This window comes from Drosophila grimshawi, unplaced genomic scaffold (genome assembly GCF_018153295.1).
Source record: "Drosophila grimshawi isolate 15287-2541.00 unplaced genomic scaffold, ASM1815329v1 contig_78, whole genome shotgun sequence".
Lineage (NCBI taxonomy): Eukaryota > Metazoa > Arthropoda > Insecta > Diptera > Drosophilidae > Drosophila > Drosophila grimshawi.
The window spans coordinates 466,355-492,774 of record NW_025063616.1 but is presented as its reverse complement, the minus strand read 5'-3'; the positions used below and the strand labels follow the sequence as shown (position 1 = coordinate 492,774).

The 26,420-nt window shown below is 38.2% G+C and overlaps 7 protein-coding genes across 8 annotated transcripts; 5 read left to right on the top strand and 2 right to left on the bottom strand.

Annotated features, from left to right (window-relative positions):
* The first annotated feature begins 2,773 nt into the window (after window positions 1-2,773).
* LOC6558954 (gram-negative bacteria-binding protein 2) lies at window positions 2,774-5,713 on the top strand. Its single transcript, XM_001985644.2, has 4 exons — window positions 2,774-2,987; window positions 3,041-3,787; window positions 3,854-3,910; window positions 5,152-5,713. Exons 1-4 carry the CDS (start codon window positions 2,855-2,857, stop codon window positions 5,607-5,609), a joined length of 1,395 nt encoding a protein of 464 aa, XP_001985680.2. The 5' UTR covers window positions 2,774-2,854; the 3' UTR covers window positions 5,610-5,713.
* Window positions 5,714-6,242: 529 nt separating this feature from the next.
* LOC6557716 (gram-negative bacteria-binding protein 1) lies at window positions 6,243-9,625 on the top strand. 2 transcript variants are annotated; one of them, XM_032743236.2, is made up of 5 exons: window positions 6,243-6,318; window positions 6,742-7,143; window positions 7,203-8,018; window positions 8,075-8,391; window positions 9,224-9,625. In XM_032743236.2, exons 2-5 carry the CDS (start codon window positions 7,002-7,004, stop codon window positions 9,419-9,421), a joined length of 1,473 nt encoding a protein of 490 aa, XP_032599127.1. In that variant the 5' UTR covers window positions 6,243-6,318; window positions 6,742-7,001; the 3' UTR covers window positions 9,422-9,625. The 2 variants fall into 2 exon arrangements, with proteins under 2 accessions (XP_032599127.1, XP_001985679.1); XM_001985643.3 differs by lacking the exon at window positions 6,243-6,318 and adding an exon at window positions 6,505-6,661.
* A 611-nt stretch (window positions 9,626-10,236) lies between these two features.
* Window positions 10,237-13,723, top strand: LOC116805114 (gram-negative bacteria-binding protein 2-like; the record flags this gene model as incomplete). Its single annotated transcript, XM_043215794.1, has 5 exons — window positions 10,237-10,252; window positions 11,663-11,740; window positions 11,815-12,501; window positions 12,563-12,897; window positions 13,443-13,723. Coding segments are annotated over 5 exons (1,320 nt in total), but the record flags the coding sequence as incomplete, so codon positions are not given.
* On the bottom strand, window positions 13,637-14,340 carry LOC6558802 (SAGA-associated factor 11 homolog 2). Its single transcript, XM_001985641.3, has one exon. It carries the CDS (start codon window positions 14,338-14,340, stop codon window positions 13,705-13,707), a length of 636 nt encoding a protein of 211 aa, XP_001985677.1. The 3' UTR covers window positions 13,637-13,704.
* A 699-nt stretch (window positions 14,341-15,039) lies between these two features.
* LOC6558876 (SAGA-associated factor 11 homolog 1) lies at window positions 15,040-16,428 on the top strand. Its single transcript, XM_001985640.2, has one exon. It carries the CDS (start codon window positions 15,112-15,114, stop codon window positions 15,745-15,747), a length of 636 nt encoding a protein of 211 aa, XP_001985676.1. The 5' UTR covers window positions 15,040-15,111; the 3' UTR covers window positions 15,748-16,428.
* Window positions 16,429-24,908: 8,480 nt separating this feature from the next.
* On the top strand, window positions 24,909-25,486 carry LOC6558575. The gene is made up of 2 exons (XM_001985638.2): window positions 24,909-25,027; window positions 25,085-25,486. The coding sequence occupies exons 1-2, from the start codon at window positions 24,924-24,926 to the stop codon at window positions 25,374-25,376; spliced, it is 396 nt and encodes a 131-aa protein (XP_001985674.1). The 5' UTR covers window positions 24,909-24,923; the 3' UTR covers window positions 25,377-25,486.
* LOC6558060 (charged multivesicular body protein 1b) lies at window positions 25,461-26,417 on the bottom strand. The gene is made up of 2 exons (XM_001985637.2): window positions 26,191-26,417; window positions 25,461-26,120 (listed from the first exon to the last, which is right to left on the bottom strand). Exons 1-2 carry the CDS (start codon window positions 26,210-26,212, stop codon window positions 25,531-25,533), a joined length of 612 nt encoding a protein of 203 aa, XP_001985673.1. The 5' UTR covers window positions 26,213-26,417; the 3' UTR covers window positions 25,461-25,530.
* Window positions 26,418-26,420: the final 3 nt, after the last annotated feature.

Sequence of the window (26,420 nt, the reverse complement as noted above, 5' to 3'; positions counted from 1 at the left end):
GATAGAAGCGTTCTTCCACCGGTACTGTATCCTTGAAAATTAAATTTCGTGCTTTTCCAGCGATGTCCTGCCTAGACCGAGTTCAGCGAACGATTTAAATTTGGCCTTAACCCGTTCCAGTTGCTCCTGTTGTTCCCGTGATAAGGGAACAGATCTACGTCCTTGGTGATTCCATTATAGGTCATGGCGGTCCGTATCTTTCCCATGATGCGGTGAGGAGATCCTCCAGCGGTTTGTACAGTTGAGCAAGCTTTGTGTAACTCTAATCCCAACTCCTTTACCAGATTAGCACCACCGTGTCCCAGCAAACTCACCGAAGCCCCTGTGTCTAACAGGCCATTGAGTTCCTTGTGACCGATCCATACCTTGGCGAACGGCCTGCAATCGGTGCGCATCGCCGATCTTATGGCTGCACACAAACTGTTTCGTCTCGCCTTTCGTTGTTGGAATGTTGATCGTGCTCGCTGAACTTTATAGTGTGTCTTCCCACTCATCTCCTGACATGCATCTTTAAATATCCTTTCCTTCGCTTGAGCATACTCCGCTTGTCTCTGCTCTGGGGATTTATGTTGTGACCATCTGGTGTTTGGTAAGTCAATACTATGGTTTATTTGATTAACTTTTGCAATAATATTAATTATTTCCTTATCCTTACTTACAGGCTTATAATTACTAACCGAGGCGGTGTCCATGGGAGGTGATTGCTTTTCGCCGAATTGGAACGCGACTCCTCCGCTTGTATCGTGTTCTGACCCGTGTTTCCCGGTCGGCACTTTGGGCATTTGGGCAACACTACGCCAGAATGTCCACATTTATAGCAAAATATATTCCATATTGGTGCCTCACATTCAAAGAATGTATGTCCTATCTGCTTGCAATTCCAGCAGGTCGATAAATAACTTCTAGGGCTTATAGTGGTTCGGTCCCTGGATCCTGTTCCGTCGCAGCTATCTCGTGTACCCTTGCTTGTTCTCGGGACCGAGCATAGTCTTGACTCGCTGACGTTCTAGCCCATCGCGTTGACAGCATCTTTTCCGCGTCTTGGCACTCCTCGCGCAGTTTCTGGAGGTTGGCTATCGGCATCGGGTAAATTATCCTTGATAGCTGATCGGCATCGGGTAAATTATCCTTGATAGCTGATCTCTGACATCACTTTGATTACGTCGTAGTCCGAGAAACAGCTGGATAGCCGCGATCTTAGCACCAACATGGCCTGAATGTATTCATCCGTGCTTTCTCCATGCTGTTGCTTGCGTTCTCTCAGTTCCTGTTCTCTCTCAAATTCAGTTCGCCTTATTTGGAACTGCTGCTGTAGGCCATATCTGAGATTTGGCCAATCTGGAACTCCAGAGGTACGCACATACATCCAGTACCAGTCTTTAGCCTGCCCGTTCACTAATCCATGGAAATCCCTCAGTACATCTGACCACGGAACTTGATGATGAAGATGAATTCCGCCACCGGCATTCCCTTCGGGTCTCCGTCGAAGATCAGGCTCCACCTTCGGATGTGATTACTCTCCTGCCTCGCATCCCCGATGCTCGTGCGGTTTCTTTGATAGTGTCCACTACATTACTCGTTTGTTGCATCCAGCACGATACGGGAACTTGTTGTTGTTCAGCTTGTTTCAACAATACTTATAAATTAAACACGTCCTGCATTCTATTGTGAATTCAACTGATCAGAAACAACAGAAGATCGAGCATAAGATCTACGAAATTATGCTCATTTTAAGATTTACCATACGATTTTTTGGGAGATTAAAGATTAAGAATCTTCTTTAGTACAAGATATGTTGCATATAAACTTTAATTTCAAAAGAAGGTGAGATGTATAAATACCTAATAAAGATTGAATTTAATGGGTGAAAGTGACTTGAACGATGGTTTCTGTAAGCAATTAGTAAGCCGCCATCTACGAGTCGATATAGATGTACGATTTTTTAAGCTTAGACATAACACGTCTTACACTCTGGAATTGAATGTCAGAACAAACAAACGATTTTTGTTTGTTTCATCTTAAATGTTGTGTGTGGAGCAATTAAATGAGGAAATTATCTGGAAATTTGCTCATTATATCAGTGGCTAAGGATTCGCAAGTGTGAGAGGTAAGCCTGGATACAAAAACTTAATTGCTTAGGGGTAATTATTTCTAACTAAACATGCAAAATTAAATTTTAAAATGTATCCTCTCAAAATTTGTACTTACTAGACCCATTAAAATGGGTCGTGTATGTGATTGTAACAGGCATGTCCGTCTGTCTTAAAGACTTCAAATTTAGGGATATAAGTTTTCGCGTATCATACGCAGATCAAGTTGATTGTATTTGATCAATAATTGCCGTTTTACGAATTTCGATACAAATCGATTTCCGACAGCAATAAAATACACAATAGTGAATAATAATGAACTGTATAAATATTATTAAGATCAGAAAAAAACACAGATTTTGTTATAAAACTGATATCCACTAGACTTCTATTATTAATACAGCATAATAGTAACTTCAATCCTTTGACACCGATTCTTCTCGATTTAAGTTTAAACTACTTAAATTCAGTGCAATTTTGTCAACTTTCTATATACGGTAATAGTTTAACATGTCTTTAAGAACTTTTCAAATAGATCTTTTAAAAAAGACAACGGGTGCTCAAGTTTATAATTTGTTGATTTATTGCATCTTGCAAGCTTCAAGCGAAGCTTGACAATTAATTACACATAAGCTTAATTAGCATTTAAGCTTTCAATAAATGCAGCTTGACAGGTTTCTGATAGTTACGATATTTTATTTCTCAGAAGCTGTGTGCAATGAAATATTGTGTTGCAATTGTATTATAATAAATGCAACTGCATCATGGGATGGCAAATTTTGTTATGTTTTTTTTCTATTTCGCTTTTAATCAAATGCCAAAAAAGTGTGGCATACAAAATACCAATCGTGGATATAGAAATGTTAAACGATCGTGGATTTAAGGTTTCAATACCTGGTAAGTCAGCGTGACGAGTTACAAGGTCAGCATTGTAATTGAACCAATTATAGATGAAATGGGCATGCAACGCGTCTTCTATATGCTGCAGGTGGATGACAAATGCCCAGCTCATATGGACTACATAACACAAGCAACAAATGGCACCTGGAGCAGCACACAACAAATCAGTTTACACAATAATGACAAGCTTCATATCGCATTGTTGGTGCAGTACAACGATTTGATCTATGAGAAGAGCGAGACACGCGTGATACTGAACACCCGCCTGCTGACCACTCAACACCGCTTATCCCGCAATATCAGCTATCCCAGCAACCAAGAAGAGTGCCAGGTTTATCTAACGTCAAAAACGCCAATCACAACTTGCAAACCAGCCATCAGCATAGTGAGCAACAAGCAAGGTACTTGCCAAGGTGAACTGCTCTTCGAAGACAATTTTAGTGAGGCGCAACTTAATCGTAGTGTTTGGACGCATGACATACGTCAACGCATGTATAATGTGGAAGAGGAACTTGTGGCCTTCGACGACTCACCACGCAATTCATACGTGAAGGATGGGTACCTATACATTGTTCCAACAGTGGCAAGCGAGGTGAATCAGGGCGTTTATCAACTGGGCGATCGCTGTACGGCTGTGGAAAGTCCGCAGCTGGAGTGTAACATTGCCCGAGGAAGCTACTATAAGATTAATCCGCCGGTATATTCGGCTCAGTTGCATACACGTAAAACCTTTAGTTTCAAATATGGAAAAATTGTGGTTCGTGCTAAACTGCCTATAGGCGATTGGCTATTTCCATGTAAGTTGTTTTTATGTGTTATTCTGCTTCTATATTTTACTCTCACTACAAGCAACATTTTCATAGATGTGATGCTTCAGCCAGTTTCAACGCATGTGGAATCGCATTATGTCAAACAGCTTCGTAAGTATAGTTGTCCTCACAATAACAGTGTCTTAGCACATTATGAAACGTTCAAGATTAATTATCCTTGCAAAGACAGACCAATTTCAAATATAGTTATTAATTTTAATAAATCGATAAGAAAGCACTGGTGTTTTTAACACACCACATATTGAATACCCTTGTAGACCGGACATTTAACTACATCTAACTTACCTTTAGACCCATTGTTCTTACGGCAGTTATATTATTTGACTGTAGCCAAATGTGGGGAACCTAATTGCAAGAATATTTTGTGAGTTTGATCAGGATACTATCGTAAAATGTAATTCCTTTAATGCGAACCAAGGACTTCGACTGATTTTTTGTAAAACAGCTCTAAAATAAAGAGGCTCCGTCGACCGAATTAAAACACTGATGTATATTTACTTTCAAAGAGATAGCTTTTAAGCTGAGTGAGTTCTGCGCATATATATAGATATATTGACCAATAATGCTAGCAATATACATATATACTTTATGGGGTCGAAGCCGATTCCTATTGGTGTCGGCGTCATAGGCTTCAATGTGTCATAAGCGTAACGACAATATCTTCTGCAAGGAAATAAGCAAGCGAGCTCCAATTTTTTTAACTTTTCCGTTAACTTTTTTAACACAAATCTTCTGTTAAAAAACAACAAAAATTTAAAGAATTTCGTTACTATTTTGCTTTCAGTATTAAAAATAATTTATATATGTATATATATATGTATATATATATAAACTGTTTTTGACATTGGTATTGCAATACTTTTCATAACATCGAAACGAATTAGTCGAATTTCTAAATTTCACAACATACCATACGAATTTAGAAAGTATTTTATGTTGCCTTAACTTTATATTCTCTATATACAATCAAAAATTTATGTAATTTAGTTACCGAAATAAGGCTTTGTGATATGCTTAAAATTAAGAGACCGATTCAACTTTGAGAATTTCTTCCATTCTCGAAAGTTTAAAGGATTCAATCGAGAAAAAAAAAAAAAAAATCTGAATGTACGAAATGTTGGGCGTCGAGCAAACCGGCTATTAGAGATTACAAATATTGACAGACGAGCATCTCTACATCAGTTCGGCTTAAGAATCTGATATAGATCCAATATTCTTTTAATATGCTGCCTGCGTACCCTGCGTACGCACTTGAATGTATATAAATTGTTTTTATAAATATCACTATTTACGGTTCTATGATTAATCTATTTAAACTTAATAAACTACAGGCATCGCGTTTGCTCGGGGCAACTCTCACTTGCGCAGCACTCAGCAGGAGGACATATCGGGTAGTCGCTTATATGGCGGCATGGTTGTTTGGAATCATGGACGCGCTGTGCAATTTTTAAAAAATCGACTTAACAAGAATCATTATGGTAATGACTTTCATAATTACACAATGATCTGGCAACAGGATAAGTTAATTCTCATGGTGGACGAAAAGATTTACGGAGAGCTTTACGACGGCTTGCCCTTTTTCAACGAAAAATGTTTCATCATTTTTGGCGTTACAGTGGGCGGTTTTCTCAACTTTGATGATGAAATTGTATCTAATGACGTAAAACCATATAAGAATAGTGAGCCACGCGCCGCTCTCTCATTTTGGCTACAGCGTGATACGTGGGCTCCCACTTGGGAAAAGAGCAGCGCGATGATTATTGATTATGTTCGTGTCTATGCTGAGTAGTATCGATATATTAATGTGATTAGTCATAGAACTTAAATTATGTTTGCTTTGTTTTTCAGAAAATGAAATTTATAAATGTTATTAAATGTATTTTGCTTATTAAATATAAATTTCTATTTTATTTTCTCTTTATCTTTAGCTTTGACATACATACCTCATTAAATTTCAACATTTAAATATAGAACAAAGCTCTACAACGAAAACAACGAAATTGAATAATTTAAAATCCATTACCGTCGTTTTTCCTCGTATTTGACCATTATTTTCGAATTAAACACTCTTAATGCAATGGAATACGTTCAAATTTTAAATTTCAAACTGCTCCTCAACAATTTTTGAAATGAACAAAACAAATAATCAAAACATCAAACTCATGCAAACCGAATTAATAAATCTGTGCATATGCATGCCAAATTGAGTTGAATTAATAAAAGAGTTGGCAAGTTGAACGAGCGTAATCTAATTGAGAATAGAGGAGCGCTCGACCAACTTTAAAATTTAAAAACGATCTTTTACTTTCCACCCAAATCACGAACCATGCCTTGTACATAAGTAATATATTTATGCACGTATGTATATGATTATATGTAAAGGAGTATATAAGTTATCGATAAATTTTAATCAGATGCAGTGTTGCCAATTATAGATGTCAAAAATCGAACAGATTAATTAGAGTAAAATGAAAAAAAAGGAACAAACATCTTAAAAGGTTGGAAAACATGCTACATTTGGCTCTCATCAGACTTTTCTATTTCTTGGCTTTACGATATATAATTTCTGAGTTTCCTGAGTGATTTTTTTTTCGATCTGAAAATATAGCCACAAGACTTCTGCAATATTGGCAGCATGCCTTATTGTGATCGCTGCTATGTCGCCCTTTGAAATCTGTCTAGTTTATCCGAGGTTGACGAAAGTTTTGCATGCACAATTCTCTAGTCATCTTTTAATATACATTGAAGAGTACAGCAAATTACCATTTATTTTTAATTGGTCCATTTGACAATAACCCGACCGATAGTTGAGACCGATTAACAACGTTCATTTCAGAAAAGGTGCATTGCTAATATATCACATTTTTATACTAAAACAAACAAATATGAACTTGCTGAAAAAATGCTTGGTTTCCATACAGGTGACAGATTTTTCGGATAAAAGGCCAGCACGACTACATTACCTGGTTCCCTTAGAATCTAAGCTCAGAGATTCACGCGCGTATACAGAGAGAGGGACAGACATGCCATACATGCATGTTACATAAATAATCTCAACTTATACACGTTTTTGAAGTTTAAAATACATATGTAAATATTATAAAAACAAGCGGAAACCGGTTTGAGAGAGCTCCTGACCTAATCTGTAAGTTGGAGTCGGACAAAATATGTTAGGTTAGTCATGTCTGTAGACGGTAGTTTACAGAGAGAGAAGCTGCTGCTGCGGCTGCTACTTTGTATGTGGATTGTTGAAGTACGATGCTACAAGGTGCCTGCTGCCATAGTGGAGCCATTGGAAAACGGGTTTCGTGTTTTCATACCAGGTGAGCAGTTAACCCAAGAAATATAACAACCAGTTTGACTTGCCGAAATTCATTTACAGACGAACGTGGCGTCAAAAGAGTTGACTTTAATGTAAACCGTAATCGCAATTTCACAGACTTTGAGGAGGGCGAGTTTAAAGCTCAGGTTCGTAAGCCTCAGGATGGACGCTGGCAACATGATTTTGTTAGAGCACCTTTGAGAGCACATGATACGGTCTACATTTGGACGAATGTGCAACATGGCAATGCCATATATCGTGATCAGGCTTTACCGCAGCAAGTTTGTCAATTGGCTGGCGATTATTTGCCAGCTAACTGCACTTTAAGAATATCAACACCCAGAAGCAACCTAGTACATGTCACATCGCCGTCTTTGCCTTGCGGTGAGGAAAGCGAAACTGTGGTGTCACCTCCACCAACCAATCCGACTTGCAAGGGTAAATTGATATTCGAGGAAGATTTTGATACTCTCAATGAAAGTCTTTGGCTACACGAAGTTCGAGCACCACTTGACAATGCAGACGCTGAGTTTGTGCTTTACGATGGCAAGGCACGCATTCGAAGTGGTCAACTAATCATCGAGCCTAAGCTGTGGTCCAGCTATCGACCAGACTTGCATATAACAAATGCTCATCTGGATTTGTCAGACCGTTGCACTGGGACTCACAATAGGCAAAAGGAGTGTGTGCTGCTCACAAGTGGACCTCTTATATTGCCCCCTGTGGTGGTGCCACGCTTGAGCACTAAGGAATCTTTTGGCTTTAAATTTGGACGTGTGGAGATTCGTGCTAAGCTTCCCAAAGGCGATTGGCTGGTACCTCTGTTGCTGCTGGAGCCGCTCATGGAATCGTATGGCCAAACTGGCTACGAATCTGGTCCGCTTACTTGCATTATTTACCTTATATTTATAAGTACTGATAACATTTTATAGGTCAGTTGCGCGTTGCCATGACCCGTGGTAATGATCAACTACGTCTGCCCCATGGCAAACTCATCGATGGTCGGACTTTATATGCTGGAGCCGTGCTGTCAACTGAGGCGTCTCAGCGTGAAGACTTCTTTGTCCAACAACGGCGGAGTACCCACTTTGGGGATGACTTCCACGTTTACGGCCTGATATGGACCAGCCAAAGTTTGCGGTTTTCAATTGATGGTCAGGATTATGGCGAACTGTTAAGGGGCTTTGCGGAATCGGACCTAAATGCCAGCTGGCGTCGAGGTGGGCCGATGGCGCCCTTTGATCGCATGGTAACACTCTTTTAACTCATCTTCTATTTTAAACCCACTCTTATACTCTGTTTCCATTACAAATTACGACAATTGCTGGTCAATTGCGTTGTTCTTGCAGGCAATAAGAACCTAAAATGATGTGCAATTTTTACAAACACTTTTCTAAGAAAGTAGCTATTGATAATGAAACAGTATTGTAATTGCTTTCGACAATCAGATTTTTTTGGATCAATATATCCATGCCCGTCAATCGTTCAATTTCTTATATTAGTATACTCTGATGCCCCTCGTATAAGAGTAAATTGGTTTTGCACAATGTCCTACTTGCTGTCTGTCTGTCCGTGTGAGCGCAATTTTCTTCCACATCGTTAAAGTTTGAAACTTGATATACTCGTCTGGGCCCTTGTTAGGAAATGCGTAAGAATTGTTGTGCTATATTCATGGGGGAATCGACATAACTGGGCTATATCTCCTCTGCGCTATTGACTCCACCCTTAAAAATGTAAAATATTCTATTCCAAGACCGTTATACTTGATGGTGAAAATCGATACAAAAATATCTCTCAGTCAATTTAAAAGCTAGTCACCAAATATGAAATTTATATTACTAGTAGCATCCTTCAAAAATCCGCCCACGCTTGACACTCTTGTTTTCCGATATATATTTATTTTTCGCTCACTTCCATAGTTACCTAGAGCCAAAGATAAATGATTTTAGCTCGTAAAGAATGGTGAGTTTTCGCTGACATAACCTGATAACCTGATAACCTCATATTAACCGTTTGGTGTAATGTGGTACAGAACAACATGTATATACAAAATCAAATCAAATATATATTTTTCAATTCAGTTTTACATCACACTGGGCCTTTCAGTTGGCGGCTTTGGAGACTTTGTTGATGAGTTACGTACTGCTAATTTTGAGAAGCCATGGATTAATAAACATCCACAAGCGAAGCTTAAATTTTGGCAGAGCCAGGATCAATGGCTACCTACTTGGAAGAAGCCAAAGTTGATTGTCGATTATGTTCGTGTTTATGCAATTTAGATAATAATGACCTCTTCAACCTAAATCAAACGTAATTCAGTTAAGAATTATGTCCACATAAACTCATTATGTTTAATCAATATCATATCACACTCATTTTTATAAATAACGCTGTAAAATTGAGATTTCCTGAATGCTGTACAATCATCAACAGTGGGAAACTGATACGAAATGTTTAATTTTTGGAATAAATTAATATTATGATTTGTTACATTTATTTATTTTTTTCAACAAGAAATTTAGTTTTCATCGGGATGCGTTGTGTAAACACGCACATAGTCAATTACCAACTTGGGGTGTTCCCATTTTGTTGAATTTCCTGATATGTCTTCGAAAAACAGCACCGGAGCCTTGGGATTGGACATTTTAAAGTCAATGTTATCTGGATAAGCAAAATATTCATCCCTAAAATTTATTGTTCCTCCTGCAGTCAAACCAATTACGATATAGTGCTGTGAAAAAAAAAAGCATATTTGTTAAAAAATTCATTGTTACTATAAATGTATACCTCATTTTTATTAATATCATCGATAATCATTTTATCCGTTATCGTGCCATAGGTAACACCATCTACTTTGAAAATAATGCGATCTCTATGTTTGATCACAGTGTAGATGTGAAAAGCTTCCCCATAATGTGATTCATGTGGCTTGGTATACAAATACTCGAGTAAAAAATCATTGGCTGTATTACTGAAAATGCTGCCAAAAAGCATATTTCCTCCAATTTCGTTGAGGGCATAATCGCGTAGTTTTGGATTTCCTCGCACATAGGCAACACGAATGTGTGGTTGATTATCAAACTCAACTTCTGTGTTGTTCGGTTGTAACAGTAAGTCTGTGCAGATTATAGTAGTGTCATAGGCGTATTTAAATTACTATTAAGATATGTACTTACAGGGAAACAACCAATCGCCAATTGGCATTTTAGCGCGTATCTCGATCCGACCATACTTAAATGAGAAACTGCCTCTAGTGTGTAGTTTTGCCGAGTGCATAGGTGGCAGCGGTAATGCAAAGCTGTAGCGTAGTGGTCCGCAATTCTCTCTGCGCTTGTCAACTCCTGAATATGTGCAATTAGGAATTACGAAGTCGGGCCTATCAATGTCGGCCAATGTGGCTTCTAAATGCAAATTGTTATCCTCTATATAGCAATTTTTTTTATCATGCAAAAATGCCGAAAATTCATGCTTTGCGTGTAACGACGAGTACACTGCATGAGTCCAATTCGACAGATTCTCGTCCGTAAAGTTTTCTTCAAAAATTATACGTCCGCTACAACCCTTAGAATCAGAATCAGTCTCTTCTAGAAAACATTTCTGGTTTTCACTGCAAACCTCTGGTGCTTGCTCATCTTCAATCCTGTAATAATTTACGATTGATTTATCTTCTTTGTTGATGACAGTTGAAAATTGTAGCTCTCGCTTTTCGTTGATTTCCAGTGTAATGTTTTTATTGACGTCGCTTTCAAACCTGTAGTATAATTTGCACTCATCGTCGCTTTGTATCAGTGAGAAAACTGACTTGATTTTATCTGCGAATGTTAAATGTATTCGTTCTTGGGTGTAATTGAAATTATAGTTTTGAATATAGACTGATACCTGACACTTTGATAGTAACATTACTTTCTTTTCGTTCAATCTTAATTTCATTTTGTTCACAACCGCATAGGATAGCTGCAGAGCATCCGATTGAAAACAGCAAAATTAGCAGTCGCATCATGGAATAATTTGACGAGTAATGAGCTTCTGCACTGAATTGACAATTTTGTGAAGTTCCACGTATTCAGTGGTCTGACACAAATTGATAAGAAAATTTCTTTTAATGAACTGAAAAAAATTTCTCTATATCAGTTCGTAAATTCGACTAAGTAGAATAAGTATTCACTAGATAAAGCTCAAATATAGATGCATTAAAAAACAATTGATGAATTAGAAATTTCTTTATATTTTAATTTTATAAAAACTAAACTTTGAGAGACTTATTGTGAGTTTCAAAAATTGTTTTATTAAATTAAATAATGACAACACTTTCCGGATCCAAGGAGAGGCATATACTTTGTATTTTCTGCGTTCAATTTGTCAGTTCAGTTTTGGAATTCAACCTGCAAAGATTTAAGTAACTCTATAGATTAAAAATACAAGAAAAAGTGACATTGTGTACTTTTGTGATAACCTTTCGCATATAATGAAAATTCAAATGAGATGTGTTCTATTTATATTTTCTTGTTTTATTGGTCTAGGCGCTCATGGCATTAACATTAATAACATTAATATAACTGTTTACTTAGATGGAGATGCAGTAGCAATACGCTTGGATGGTATAAATATAGTTATATTACAAAAACTATCGGTCTACCAATAAAGTAATTTAAATTAAATTATACATTTGCAGATAATACTGAAGTCAACTCAGCATTCTTTTCCGCAGAAATATGCTATGGATCCTCCTCAGATTACATATTTTTTCATACAAGGAACAAAAACGACACATTTCTTTCTAAGGCGAATAACCAAAGAAATATTCAAATCAACGACATACTACGAATTATCGCTGTTTTTGAAAAAGATGGTCAAGGAATAACGAAACCTTACGAATTTAAGATTAATGAGCATAAAAAAGTTGTCAAAAATAAAAAGCCAGAGTGCGATTGCTTGCAATCTGAACCGCAACAGGATTACAAGAATCTTAATTGTAGCGGCACTCTTATCTTTGAGGAAAATTTCAACAATCAGAGCCTATCCAATTGGACTTATGAATTACGCTCACTAGTTTTAGCAGCAGAGCCAGAACAAGAATTCGTTGCCTATGTGGACAAAAAAAAAAATATTTGGTTGAAAGATAACATTTTGTACTTAAATGCAACCCGGGAACAATGTAAAGAATCATTTGAGCAAAAGAACTGTACAAGCAAAAAAAAAAATTTTCAGCGCGAAAACGAATGTGGACCTATAAAATGCCATCGAGGGGGTACTCCACCTGTATTTTCGGCTAAACTGCATACTAAGAACCATTTTCACTTTAAATATGGCCGAGTGGAAATACGTGCTAAGATGCCCATTGGCGATTGGCTATTCCCATGTACGTATTGCTGTAACGCTTAATCTATTAATAGAATCAGTTTTTAAAATTAATATTTCAGATCTAATCCTTCAACCGGTAAACACAGAAAGCGAACAGAAATACGTCAACCACATACGAATTGCTTACGCACGAGGTAACAAGAAATTGCAAGATAAAAGCTCAATGCCAATCGGTGGAAAAGTGTTGTTTGGAAGTGCCGTGCTTTGGCCCAATGATACAACGCACACAGAGTATATGAACACAATGCGAAATCCTCAAGATGAATTGTATGGCGAACGGTTTTACAACTATACATTGATTTGGCATGAGGATCGCATAATATTTAAGGTGGATGGCTACAAGTACGGGACAATAACAAATAAGGATGTTCTGAGGACTTTCAAGGAGAATGACGTAAATAAATTCATACATTTTTAGAAGTTTTGTATTTACACCTGAAAGTGGCTTCTTCATTTTGATTGAACCCTTTTGAAATTTTACGACTAGAAGAAGCAATTTTTAATTTATTTTTTCATAAATTCAGTTTTATTGCTCACTCACGTTCTCAAAATCAAATAATGAACAGCATTGCAGCATTCTAACTCTTGTAGGTTGGTCCTGCTCCAACTTTTGGCTGGAAAAGTTCTGCAGCGAGTTCCCTATGCACATACATGCTTACTTGATTTGACTTGTGAAAAAATATTGCGACTCATTGAAGCAGTAACGTTTCAAAATGGTTATGATATATACACATGCTTATTTTATGCTTGCATTGTGTTGCATGCCTGCTGTATTTATTATAAGTAATTGTTGTTCCGTATCGATCGGCAAGTCATTTTGCAGCTTGTTATCCCAATAACCATTTTAAGTGTGCAGAACTAATCAATTTAATGAGATATAATACTTTTTGTATTATAGAAATGTTACTTTGCAATATATCATTTATATCTTCTTTATAGTGCTTCATTGTATTGGGTCTGACAGCAGGCGGCGGTCTCAACTTTGCAGATGATTACTTATTGCGTGGGATGAGGAATTATAGTTATGGCGACGTTAAGGCTGTAACCAAATTTGTTGAATCAAACCCATTCCCGACCTGGAAACAACCAAGCCTGATGATTGACTATGTGAAAGTTTACACTACTCATGCAAATGAAGAATAAATTATTTTATGTATGTGCATAGGTATAAAGGTGTACATCAGGTGTAAATGACAGCATATTAAAAAGTTTTTCCATTATTCTTTTTTGATCCATTATTACGTGAGCTCTGTGTAGATTTTTTTTTGCGCTTATCAGAAGACCAGTCCACGTCGTCTTCGTCGTCAGTACCACCAGTATTACCACCTGATTGCAAATAAGTTGATGTTGAGCTTGTGCTGGCACTAGATCCTTCCTTGGTTGCCAATCGTCGACTAGCGATGCGAGATGAGATGCGGCCCATACCCATGCATTTCTCCAAGTGTGGTGCAAATCTGGCTGCAGCCACTAATCTATCACAATTTGGGCAGGTGCAGTCCATCTGCTTTTTGGCGGTCGATATGCCAAAAATGTCCAAATTTGGCATCTCACAAATGTGAAACGCAGACTCTAGATTCTCCTCGCCGACTCCATCAAGCGCTGCCAGATTGCCGGTCTTACGCAAATGATGTGTTTCTATAAAAATGCCGGCCACAACATCATCTAGTAGTGCCTGGTACAAATAGTTGGAGGCCTCGTCCAATTCTTTTGGTTCCTTGATTAGTTCTCGGAAATTGATCGCAATGGTGGAGGCTGCTGTGTGATTTAATGCCGTTATGAACGTTTGAGATGTAGTCGCACCCAATGGATGCAACTGATTTGTATTCGAATTGGCCATGTTTCCTTTAGTATATAATTTATAAATATTTATTTTTGCAAAATAAGCAGCCGGTTGATGTTCACTATTGATATAAAAACATCGATGATTTTTTAGCGAAAACAGAAAACATACATTCTTCATCGATATCTCTTGCTGCTGTTTTTATGATTTGCTGTTTTTAGATTTGGTCATAATGTTAGAAATGAAGAGTGAGGAGTGCGTAGCTGTGAATAACTTTGCTCACAGAGCAACGAACAATATGTGACATACCTAGACGAGTTGTGAAAGCTATTTCTCAATTTAAATAAATAATTAATTAAGGACTTTCACAGGCTATATTTAAGAAAATAGATTGATTTTTTCAGTTTGCACATACATATGTACATGATATTTTTTATTTCACGCAGCTGCTAAAGCAAGTTTGAAAACTTATTTCGCCAGCCGAAGTTTTTTCTTGCTTGTTTAATTTAGGAAACATGTAATTCGATATAAGATAGTTGAGGGCTATTTTTAAAATGTATTTCTATTCCTTGCTCTCGGCTTCTGTACAATTTCGCAGTGAACCTCCATTTTTTTGTGGTAGACCAAAAATATTTATTTTGACATTGAATCTTCAAAAACGAAATATCGAAGGAGATTTTATGTTATTTGCGGTAAAAATGTATAAATGATTTTGTATAGATGGTTTTATATCGATGATTTTATATCGATGGCTTTACATCGATAGTGCACGTCAACTGTGCATATTTTGCAAAAATAAAAATTTATAAATTATATACTAAAGGAAACATGGCCAATTCCAATACAAATCAGTTGCATCCATTGGGTGCGACTACATCTCAAACGTTCACAACGGCATTAAATCACACAGCAGCCTCCACCATTGCGATCAATTTCCGAGAACTAATCAAGGAACCAAAAGAATTGGACGAGGCCTCCAACTATTTGTACCAGGCACTACTAGATGATGTTGTGGCCGGCATTTTTATAGAAACACATCATTTGCGTAAGACCGGCAATCTGGCAGCGCTTGATGGAGTCGGCGAGGAGAATCTAGAGTCTGCGTTTCACATTTGTGAGATGCCAAATTTGGACATTTTTGGCATATCGACCGCCAAAAAGCAGATGGACTGCACCTGCCCAAATTGTGATAGATTAGTGGCTGCAGCCAGATTTGCACCACACTTGGAGAAATGCATGGGTATGGGCCGCATCTCATCTCGCATCGCTAGTCGACGATTGGCAACCAAGGAAGGCTCTAGTGCCAGCACAAGCTCAACATCAACTTATTTGCAATCAGGTGGTAATACTGGTGGTACTGACGACGAAGACGACGTGGACTGGTCTTCTGATAAGCGCAAAAAAAAATCTACACAGAGCTCACGTAATAATGGATCAAAAAAGAATAATGGAAAAACTTTTTAATATGCTGTCATTTACACCTTTATACCTATGCACATACATAAAATAATTTATTCTTCATTTGCATGAGTAGTGTAAACTTTCACATAGTCAATCATCAGGCTTGGTTGTTCCCAGGACGTGAATGAGTTTGATTCAACAAATTTGGTTACAGCTTTAACGTCGCCATAACTATAATTCCTCATCCCACGCAATAAGTAATCATCTGCAAAGTTGAGACCGCCGCCTGCTGTCAGACCCAGTACAATGAAGCACTATAAAGAAGATATAAATGATATATTGCAAAGTAACATTTCTATAATACAAAAAGTATTATATCTCATTAAATTGATTAGTTCTGCAAACTTAAAATGGTTATTGGGATAACAAGCTGCAAAATGACTTGCCGATCGATACGGAACAACAATTACTTATAATAAATACAACAAGCATGCAACACAATGCAAGCATAAAATAAGCATGTGTATATATCATAACCATTTTGAAACGTTACTGCTTCAATGAGTCGCAATATTTTTTCACAAGTCAAATCAAGTAAGCATGTATGTGCATAGGGAACTCGCTGCAGAACTTTTCCAGCCAAAAGTTGGAGCAGGACCAACCAACAAGAGTTAGAATGCTGCAATGCTGTTCATTATTTGATTTTGAGAACGTGAGTGAGCAATTAAACGGAATTTTATTGCACTGCTTTGTGTTTTATTTGAATTTTTGAAAATCAATATTAAGGATTTAAGATAATTTTCAGAGATACATATGTTGATTTCTTATGGAAATTCCAAGATTTGGATGCCATTATTAAATTTTGCAGGATTGTCTTAAAATTCATTTGTTGAGTTCTACCTAAAGATGTGTTGATCTTGCTTTATGTTTAATTTTGTGAAATTTCGGAGAGCACGAGCGATAAACTATTGTGTCAAACTTTTTTGGCGTGTTTCAATAGATCAACTTAAATTACCTTACACATATCTTCTGAAATACACTTAACGGCTGAATTCACTTTATTTTTCTTAAACACATCTGAAGCAGATAAAGTTAACATTTCCAACGATTTCCTTGATGACCGTTAAAACTTTTGGCCCATGGAAACTGTGCACATAGTAATTCGAGAATATATAATTGATTACTTCAATACACAATAGCTTCTTCTAGTCGTGCAATTTCTAAGGTGCCGTATCAAAATGCAGACGCCTCTTCGGGGTATATTTATTGATTTGCATTAAGTTTTTATCTAGAAACATATTCCTGTTGCTTCGTATGTAGGCAATATATTAACAGATGTAAATATTAATATATGAAGCTTTACGACAATTCTCACATGGGAATCGCCAATTGGCATTTTGACTCGAAATTTCACTCGTCCATATTTTAATTTTATATTTTTCTTAGTATTCAGTTTAGCCAAAAACACAGGTGGGAAACCCCAGTCAAATTAGTCAGTTGAACAAAGAGTTAAACTAGTCGGCGGCACAAAATAATTAGAGCTATGCTGGTCTATGCTTTCTGTTTGATCCGGAAAGTGTTGCCAGAGTCCAACATATTATATTGCTAGCATCCAATTTTAAATTATTCAGAGTTTAAAAAAAATGTATGTATATTTATGATCACAAAAGCTAAAACTAAGTTTTTTTTATTTTATTTTAAATCTTTTGTTTCTCTTAAATGTGGAATATATATACTCAGTCGCTTGTTTGGTGGCGGCAAACGAAAACGAACAGCATGATCAATCACCAACCCGAATTCTATAAATGTTGTGTTTCTGGCCACACATACTATTTGTAGTATGAGGACATCTTGTTATGAAGTTTGCCACGGCAAGTTCCACACGTAAGCAAATTAATTTTTTTATAGTATATCGATAAAGAGATATGTAAATTATATACAGTACAAATAGTATACGCTCATTAGTGTATTTAGCTTTCGAAGCCCAAAATGAGTTAATTTTTTCCGAATTGAACACTGACTTGCAGTATAAATATCCTACAAGTTTATGTGCCCCTTCTGAGACTATAGCTCTTCCATCAACCCCATCTCCCGTACGAATGCGAGAATCTTTGTTGGGTTGAGGGCTTCTATATGTCTGAAAACTATAACATGCATCAATAGAATTCTGCATCTTTTTCTACACACTCTGCCAGAATGTGTATCGAGGATTCTTCCTCGACTTCACAAAACCTGCACAGTTCGCTGCTTTAGATACCTAACTTAGTTAGGTGACTTCTTAGTCTACAATATCCTGTCAGTAGAGCGGTAAGTATCCTAAGGCTTTTCTTTCCCATGGTTATAACTTGCTTAAATCGTTTAAGATTATAGCCACCCAGGAGACATTTGGCTTGTCGGAGTCCTAATGCCTCTGACCAGCTCTGTTGTCTCCTCTGTCTCTCTTCCTTTCTAAGTTCCAGTCGTGTTGTGTGTCTTCCTATGCCACAATACGGCTCTGGTCCTGTTAGGGGCCACGCTGCACCCATTCTCGCTTGCTTATCAGTCGCTTCGTTCCCCTCTATGTTCATGTGGCGTGGGACCCATCTTAGGGTAAGCCTATTGTGAGCCCGGTCTAGCTTGGAACGAACCTCATGGACTACTTTTGATGTTATTTTTGCCCCCATTATAGCGATTAATGCTTCATCTAGAGCTGTCCATTCCTTTTTGCTAATCATATGAGCGGTGAAATTTCGCTCGAATTCGTCTAAAATTTCATCCCTAAGTTGCGTCAGAAGGGGAAGTTCATCCGAAAGAAGTTGGACATCTTTATGAATTAGGAAGTGATTGCTCCCAACACCTTCTGCTGACATCCAAAAAAACGTAACGTTCTGCTGGAGCCTTATGGTATGGTGGAGTAACGAGAGCTCCATTAATGCGTCCAGGGCCATTGTTGGATATGCCATTCTTTGCAACTTTTGCAATTGTCGATTCACGGTGATCAGCCGCGCCCTGCCACCCCATGCGATCATCCCATAGGTCAGCATGGGTCTTACTACCATTAGGTGTAGCCATCTCATCATCTTTGGTGACGTTTCATGACTTTCCGTCTATGCTAGGACATGTATAAAGCGCTCTGCGGCTTTTTAATATCGTATTCTGTACCAAAGTGGGTGCCAAAGTTTAATTTACTGTCAAATGTGACTCCCAGGTATTTTACGTCCCTACTTGTTTCTGGTAGGGTTCCTGGAAGCCATATTTGCCTCATGCTCTGTAAATTGTGTAGTCTAGTGAAGGGGACGATGACTGTTTTCGTAGAGTGTAGGTTGAAACCAAGCTCCTTACAGCAGTCACTCGATATCTTCAGCCTTGACTGGACTATGTCACAGAACGATTCTTAAAATTTGCCTTGGGCTATGATAACGATGTTATCGACATAACCCTGATATTGAATACCCTGTTTGCAAGTTTGTTAAGTACTTCATCTACTAACAGGCTCCAGAGTAGCATGAACAATACACCCCATTGAGGACTGCCGTTAGCGGTTAGGACTGTTACAGTGCTATCATGTGTTGATGCCGTGGCTTACTTGGACCGCAGCAATGCGAGTGTCCACCTGCCTGCTGGTAGTTGGGTCCAGGCCCATCCTCGAGAGGATGGCCTTAATCGCATAATGTGATGTGTTATCAGAAGGCGCCTTCTATATCTAAGAAGGCGCATATTGCTACTTCTTTGTTATCAACTACCACACTCAAAGTCGCAGTTGATAAAGTGCAATATACGTGGACCTGCCTACTCTGCGTTCGATGCAGCGGACTTTGCTTTAGCAAAGTGCTTCTAATTTTATAGTCCACCAGCTTGTCCAACGTTTTCAGTAAAAGCGTTGTTAACCTGATGGTGCTTTGGATTGAAGATGTCTTTCTTCCTTGCTTTGGGGATGAAGACCACCCTAGCTCTCCTCCATGAGCTCGGTTCCGCTATGTCCACGGGCTTAATAGTGTTTCCTGTGTCCTGACCATTTGTAGGAAAACTGGCGATATTCTTTCCATTCCGGGAGATTTATAGACCTGGAATATACCAATTGCTCAATTTAGCCTCTCCGCTGTGACTGCCGACTTGGCGCATGTTCAGTCGTCAGTCGACGGTCTATATTTACTCTCACTTCGATAGCGTCTTCCTACAGGGGTACACTACCTGGAACGTGCGTTTCGAAAAGGAGTTAAAATTTCTACTGCTCGTAAAGGACTTATCCTTACATTTCAGTACTAAGTTTGCAGCAGGCGTTCGCTTTATCAATGCTCCAAGGAGCCTGGCGCCTTCACTTGTGCTCACTATACTTTCGCAGAAATTTCTGTAATTTCTTCCGTTATATCTCCTTATCATAGGAGGTCAGACTTTCACGGTTCCCATATTTCGTCTGTCTTTGCTTGGCGACATAGACATAGATTCTTCTGGGGAAACATGCCAGTCTCGAAGGTGAGGCTTTAGCACCTCCTCCCTGATTCTAGTTACAAATTTCGGTGTTGAACCGACATTACCGAATGCTAGATTATATTTAAATATAAAATCTGTGAGGCACTCACTCAAATTGATGTCGCTGCTGCCCATATCGAGTGGTGCGCGTTGGCATCCGATGACCACCTTTCCTGCTTACAACTATAAAGACCGCGCGCCACTACGGGAACGCAGTGTCTAGTGAGGAATTCTGAAAGGATAGTAAAGTTAATACTTTTCCCCACCATAATGCATGCTGTGGGTACTGGATCTCCAAACCCAGATTACCTTTGAATCAGCCATATCCAGACCTTTGATGCCACTGTTTACACATGGGTACTGTACCAGGGCTAGCCCAAAAGTGTTGCTTGGTAAACATTCTTGCTAAGACCGCTGAGGCCACATTATCGCAGTGGATGTTTAGCTGAGCCAACCCTGTATCGATGACCTTAGTCACCTACTAAAGGAGGGGTTCCAGCTGACACGGTGAGTTGGAGTTGCCCCCGTCACCGCTGACGCCAGCTTCTTATGCCATCTCTTGCAGTTCCTCCTCCAGCTCCTTGGAGGACATAGGGATGCCCTCGTCTCCGTGAACGGGCGTCACCTCTGCCAACTCCTCGTCCTCTGCGAGGTCCTCCGACAAGTCGGCGGTCTGCGCTGGGTAACTGCTCTGGCCTTTGATGTGGTGGGAAAATCCATCACGAAGATCTCCTTGCCTGTAGGCTCTTTGGCCTTTTTCAGGAATTCGTTGGGAGTAAGCCCTTGCTGGAGTTACAGCAGCTACCACTTGACTCTGGAACCGCAGAGGTTCAGGTCGTCCAGCCCACCGGGTCAACCAGGTGCCTTTTTAAGGAGTTGTGCGTTTTGAGTTTTGTGTTTTTGAGCTTGCTATTTGTCCGCCCGGGCAGAGATCCGCGTTATCTGGGTAAGGCTAATTAGAAAAGGCAGTGATTTGCCTGAGCCCGCCGTTAGAGACTGAGCTAGTTTTTAATTCAAGTAACACCTTAGTCCGATAGGATAGGAGGGGGTAGGTAAGTAGTGCGGGGAGACAGGGGTTGTGTGAGGCTATGCTTTTAAAAGGCGACAATACAGGCGCCTTGTCAGACGATTAACGTTATCGGACCCGCTGCTTTTTATTCACTGCTAATTTTCCCGGGGGAGGACGTTCGCTATCCGTAACCCGCGACCCGCCTTTTGGCCTCAGCTCAGCCCCATCCAAACCATCCCACAAGTTCTTTAGACCAGGATTTTTTATTTTTAAAAAGACTTATCTATAATAAACTTTTAAAATTTATCCCCAATTGCAAAAAATATTGTTAATGATTAAAGCAGCGAATTAAGCTGGTTCACAACACTTTGTGTTAGGTTTTCATGTTCGGCACTAAAGCGCGATTTTCAAAAGCGACGAAATCCAACTGACACTAGTTTTAGAGTTGGTAGAATTGGTAAATTTAGATTTTTTAATTTAAAACATTCTTTAATGTCAATATCTAAAGTTTTGCTTAAAAAACTGCAATATTTGTGTTGATTGTCGAAATTACTAAGTCGATACAATAGCTTGAATAAATGTAAGAAATTATTTAACAACATAAGAGTCCTGCATATGTTGAGGCAGGTCAAGGCAATTCAAAGTCAATTGCTACCAATGCAATGAAACAAACATCTGTTCACACGTGTAAATATACAACTCTGCGAATATTTCGGAAATCGAAATTGTTTTCTTGATCACCACCATCAAAATGAGAAATACATACATACACACATACAATCACAGTAAATGTGAATGCGCGTAGACACAATAATATATACAAGCATAAGCATACTCGGCATTCATATGCTTATGGGCATAATGTAAATTGTACAAAACCAATATACTGTTATATGCTAATCACACAGAGCCACATCTTGCGGGACGAATGGGAGTTTTTCAAACATGTTAAACGCTGTTCACATAGGCAAAATAGAAATCAATATCAGTTTCAGCTGTTTTTTGATTAATAAATTGTTACGCAAAAAAAAACTAATTCAAAGCAGGAATTGAATATTTTATATATTTTAATGATCTACACTGTTTTATAGAAGGGATGGGTTCAACTGATATGTGTAGTAAATGTGCAGCAACATAATATATTTAGGAACATCCCCTACTGATGCAGAAGTGACGCTGAATTTTCGGAACAGAAAAACATTACGGAACATAATCAAAACTGATGAATTCAGAATTATATGTTTAAAGTATAAAAACACAAAAATATAACATTTTTCCATACGTCGATGAAGAATAATAAATAAGCCCTAACTGGAATTATCTCCTAATAGACTCAGCTCTTGATGCTAATAAAAAAAAATAACTACACTTTATGAGGGAAATCGATGTCTCCTTTAACATTACACGCATAAGGATAATATTATATGGAATATACATAGAATAATGCTTTTGGCATAGAGCAACATAAAGCATCTTTCTATAAGATGCTTCATTATACCCTAAACCCTTTCATTATATTTGTTATTTTGGTTTATATTATATTTATATTGGAGATGTGCAAAGGTATACCTACTCCACACGTTGAAGGAAGCACCTGGAAAGTATACGCTTAGCAAATTCCTTCGCGCCGTCCGTCCTGACCATCTGTGTAAGCCCGCGTATATTTCATTTGAAATATAATTTCGCGTATATATCGTATTTTCTCATATATCACTGAAAATCGCTCATTTCGCGAATATCGATACAAGTCGATTTTGGATAATGTTAACTAAGCCTTGGACTACTGCAGCAGGTATAATGGGATTTCTTGATTTGTCCACCAACAGAAGTTACATTCAATATATTATTATATATTAGGCTTGTGTTGGATGTAATTCTGTATCAATTAAAAAATTAAGTGTAGGGCTGTTCCCCGTTCTACAATTCGAATAGGGTAGTGGGGAATTGTTTAATCTAAAAAATGAAGCACCGAACATTGTCGAATCAAATTCGAAGCCTACTTCGCTAACAACTTGTTCAGGTAAAATGCTTACTATTAAGTATTAATGGTTGACATATTATTTAGTCTCCCAAAAGCTTTTTATTATTAGAGACTCTATAATATCTTTCAGACTCATGTAAGGGACATTATTTGATTGTGCACTTTTCGATGAGTTAGACTAGCGATTCGCAGTCTCATATTTGGTAAAAATTCAGAAAGACCTTCCTCTTGAATCTTCGGGTTTATTTATTTTTTTGTATACCCAGAGGAATAATCTAACAAAAATTGTTTTTGAAATCTGACTATTTTAGGCCAATTGGGTTAAGGGTTTCGCAATTGTTCAAAAATGAATTCACAATTTCAGTTAAAGTTCGAACTTAAGTAAAAATGATTCATTTGGAAAAAATGTTAAATTAAATTAAATTAAATTAAAATTTTGTATTTGCTTAAAATATTTTATTACTCTTATTTTCTTCCGTTTAAATTCAATACTTACAATATAATTAGGATTTCAGCGAATAAACCAAGAGGATTTATTCGGATTATTCCCGTTTGTCCCAACACGTCGACGTTGTGGTACGCTCCGGACACTACGCTCGTTGGGCATTATCGGTAACATCGATGTGGCTATTTTTGGTTATCGTGTTCGTTTTTGCGGCTGTATAGGCGCGATTAGTCGAACGTGCCTAATTTTAAAAAATGCTCGACTGTTGCTGCTGCTGGCGTCCTGGAGTTGTTGTTGTTGCCGTTACCCAATGAATGAAATTGTCGGTTGTCCCGTTTGAGTACCAGGGTGTAGGATCCCATGGTAGTCACCTTCATTGCATGATAATCGAATTGAGCGTGTCCATATTCTGCAGCGCCCCAATATCTCCGATTGCGTGTACATTCTTATGTATGTATATGTACGAGGTAGTCGCAAGCCAGTGATTTTAGTTCGGGCTTGTAAAAAAAATAGGGTGCTTTTTCAGTGTGCAAAATATAATAATATAATAATACATTTAATAGCTAGGCTTAATGTATCTCATAGTTGACTTTACTCGACTAGAGTTAAGTATTATTTATTTTAATTGAGAATGCCCCAATGACCCCATGCGCTTTCCAAAACTCGTCTGGCTGTGACAATTGTTCGTGGCTCCCTGCGCACAGTTGCCAACATATCCGTTCTATATTAATCGACAAACATATCTTGCAAAACAGTGCAGACCATTAAAAATAATACCTAAAACATCTAATTCCTTCTTTAACCTTTGTATTTAGTTACATTTTTTGCAATAAAAATTGATCAATTAACAGCTACAACTGATACTGATGATGTTAACCTATGTGAAAAGCGTTTCACATTTTTGAAAAATTCCATTCGTTCCGTAAGATGTTGCTCTGTGTGATTAGCCTATTAGCATTGCATGGAAAAGTAAAATCGACTCAGAATTGTATTTTCTCAGCTGTGTGCTGGAAAGGAATTAAATTTTTTTTTTAGTCCTTCTTATATTACTCTTGATGCCAGATAAGAAAGAATCTGGTTATGTTGTATATATACGGCTATTGCCAAACGTGTAAAATGCCTTACTGGGATTGCTCCTATATCGAAAAAAAAAAATCGTTTTTTCATATATATTTGGATAACTCAAAAAAACGACAGATCCGTCCGATAAAAGGCCAAAACTGCAGCACTACATTATGACCCGAATTAGTCATTTAGAAACTGCAGTAGCCACATCGATATTTTTTTGGGAATGACATCGATATTTTTTGGGAATCTGTAAGATCGATGCTTCGTGCAGCACTAACTTAAATGGAATGACGCTTATTAACAACAAAAATGAGATTTACAAATTGCTCGTGGAGAAAATATATAGCAGATGCCAGCAAATACAATCGGAAAATGAGCGCAGCGTTATGAGGTGAGTAATGAGCCCGCAATTTGCTTCATCGCTGAAAGGTTAGACCATTAATTGCAGAGTAAATTGCATAAAGAAGATACTAAGCCGACGCACATATGATGTAGAGCTGTTAAAAAAACGGCTTGACAAACATGGTGACAATTGGCGCTCAGTACCAATGGTGACGCCTCAGGCAAGGGGTAAGCCCGAGCAGAAACGTCGTGGACCGAAACCTAAGAGCATACCAAATGCAACAGACCTATCAGCTGAAATAGAACATAAGACATTCCGCAAGTCCAGGAAAGAGCGCGTGAAAAAACAACACCAGCAGCAAACAGAGCTCGGCCCAACTACATCCACACATCAATAATCATTTAACTTAGGCTGGATTGATAATCGATGCGAAAATTATGGCTCATTTGATTCCTGAAAATCAAAAAATTGACAAAATGGGTAGTTTTATACACATATTTTATTATTCTTATAGAAATATAAAACAGCAAGATTAAGAGAATTTTGTATGTTTATTCGGCCTGACGCAGACGGGCCAGGCGTTGTGTCAGCTCATCCTGCTCCTGCGACACTTGAGTGGAGGCACCAATGGTAGTTGATTGCACGCCGCTGGGCAGTTCCATATTCAGTTCGAGACCAGCCTCGTCAGCCACCTGCTGCAAGAGGTTATCCACATCTCCTTGTGGCACAGATGTGGTCACCGTGTCAGACATCGTGCCCTCCATCACTGAGCTTTGTACATCCAAGTCTTCGAACTGCGATTCGAATTTCTCCATCAACGATGAGATTTTTTCTAGATTCATACCTTTCATGGCAGCATCCATGGCCTTAACTACACCGGCCATTGAGCCAGTCACTTTACGTGTTGTTAATGCTGATTGTACCCGACTAGATACTGCATCCACGCGAGCACTCATACGCAGATAATTGACGGCCTGATTCTTTTGCCTAATGGCATTCTCAGCGTGTATGCGAGCAACATCCATGTTACCCTTTTGTATGGCCTTCTTGGCTTTGGCCTTTTCTTGTTTTTCCTCCTTTTCACATTTTTTGGAATTGCGCTCCAACTCTTTTACGGCAAACTTCAAATTAAAAAGGTGCCCTATGGGGAACGGTGGGTGTGTTATCGTAATTGAGTGCGACTGACAAATGGCGTCATAGTTTTTACTTACTTTCCATTGAAGACGTAGACATGTCGTTACCCAGTTTGAAGCTTGTATTTTTAATGTTAAATAATCTTTGGTAGTCCTTTCGGTAAATCTTGCTCGCTTTTTTATTTCAATAATTTTTTCGACCTTGTATGAATCACTTGTGTATTTTTTTCAAACAGCTGTGTTTAGTGAGAACATGTTAACATATCGACTCGATAATTATGGTACTTTTCGTTACAAGTCCCACAAAC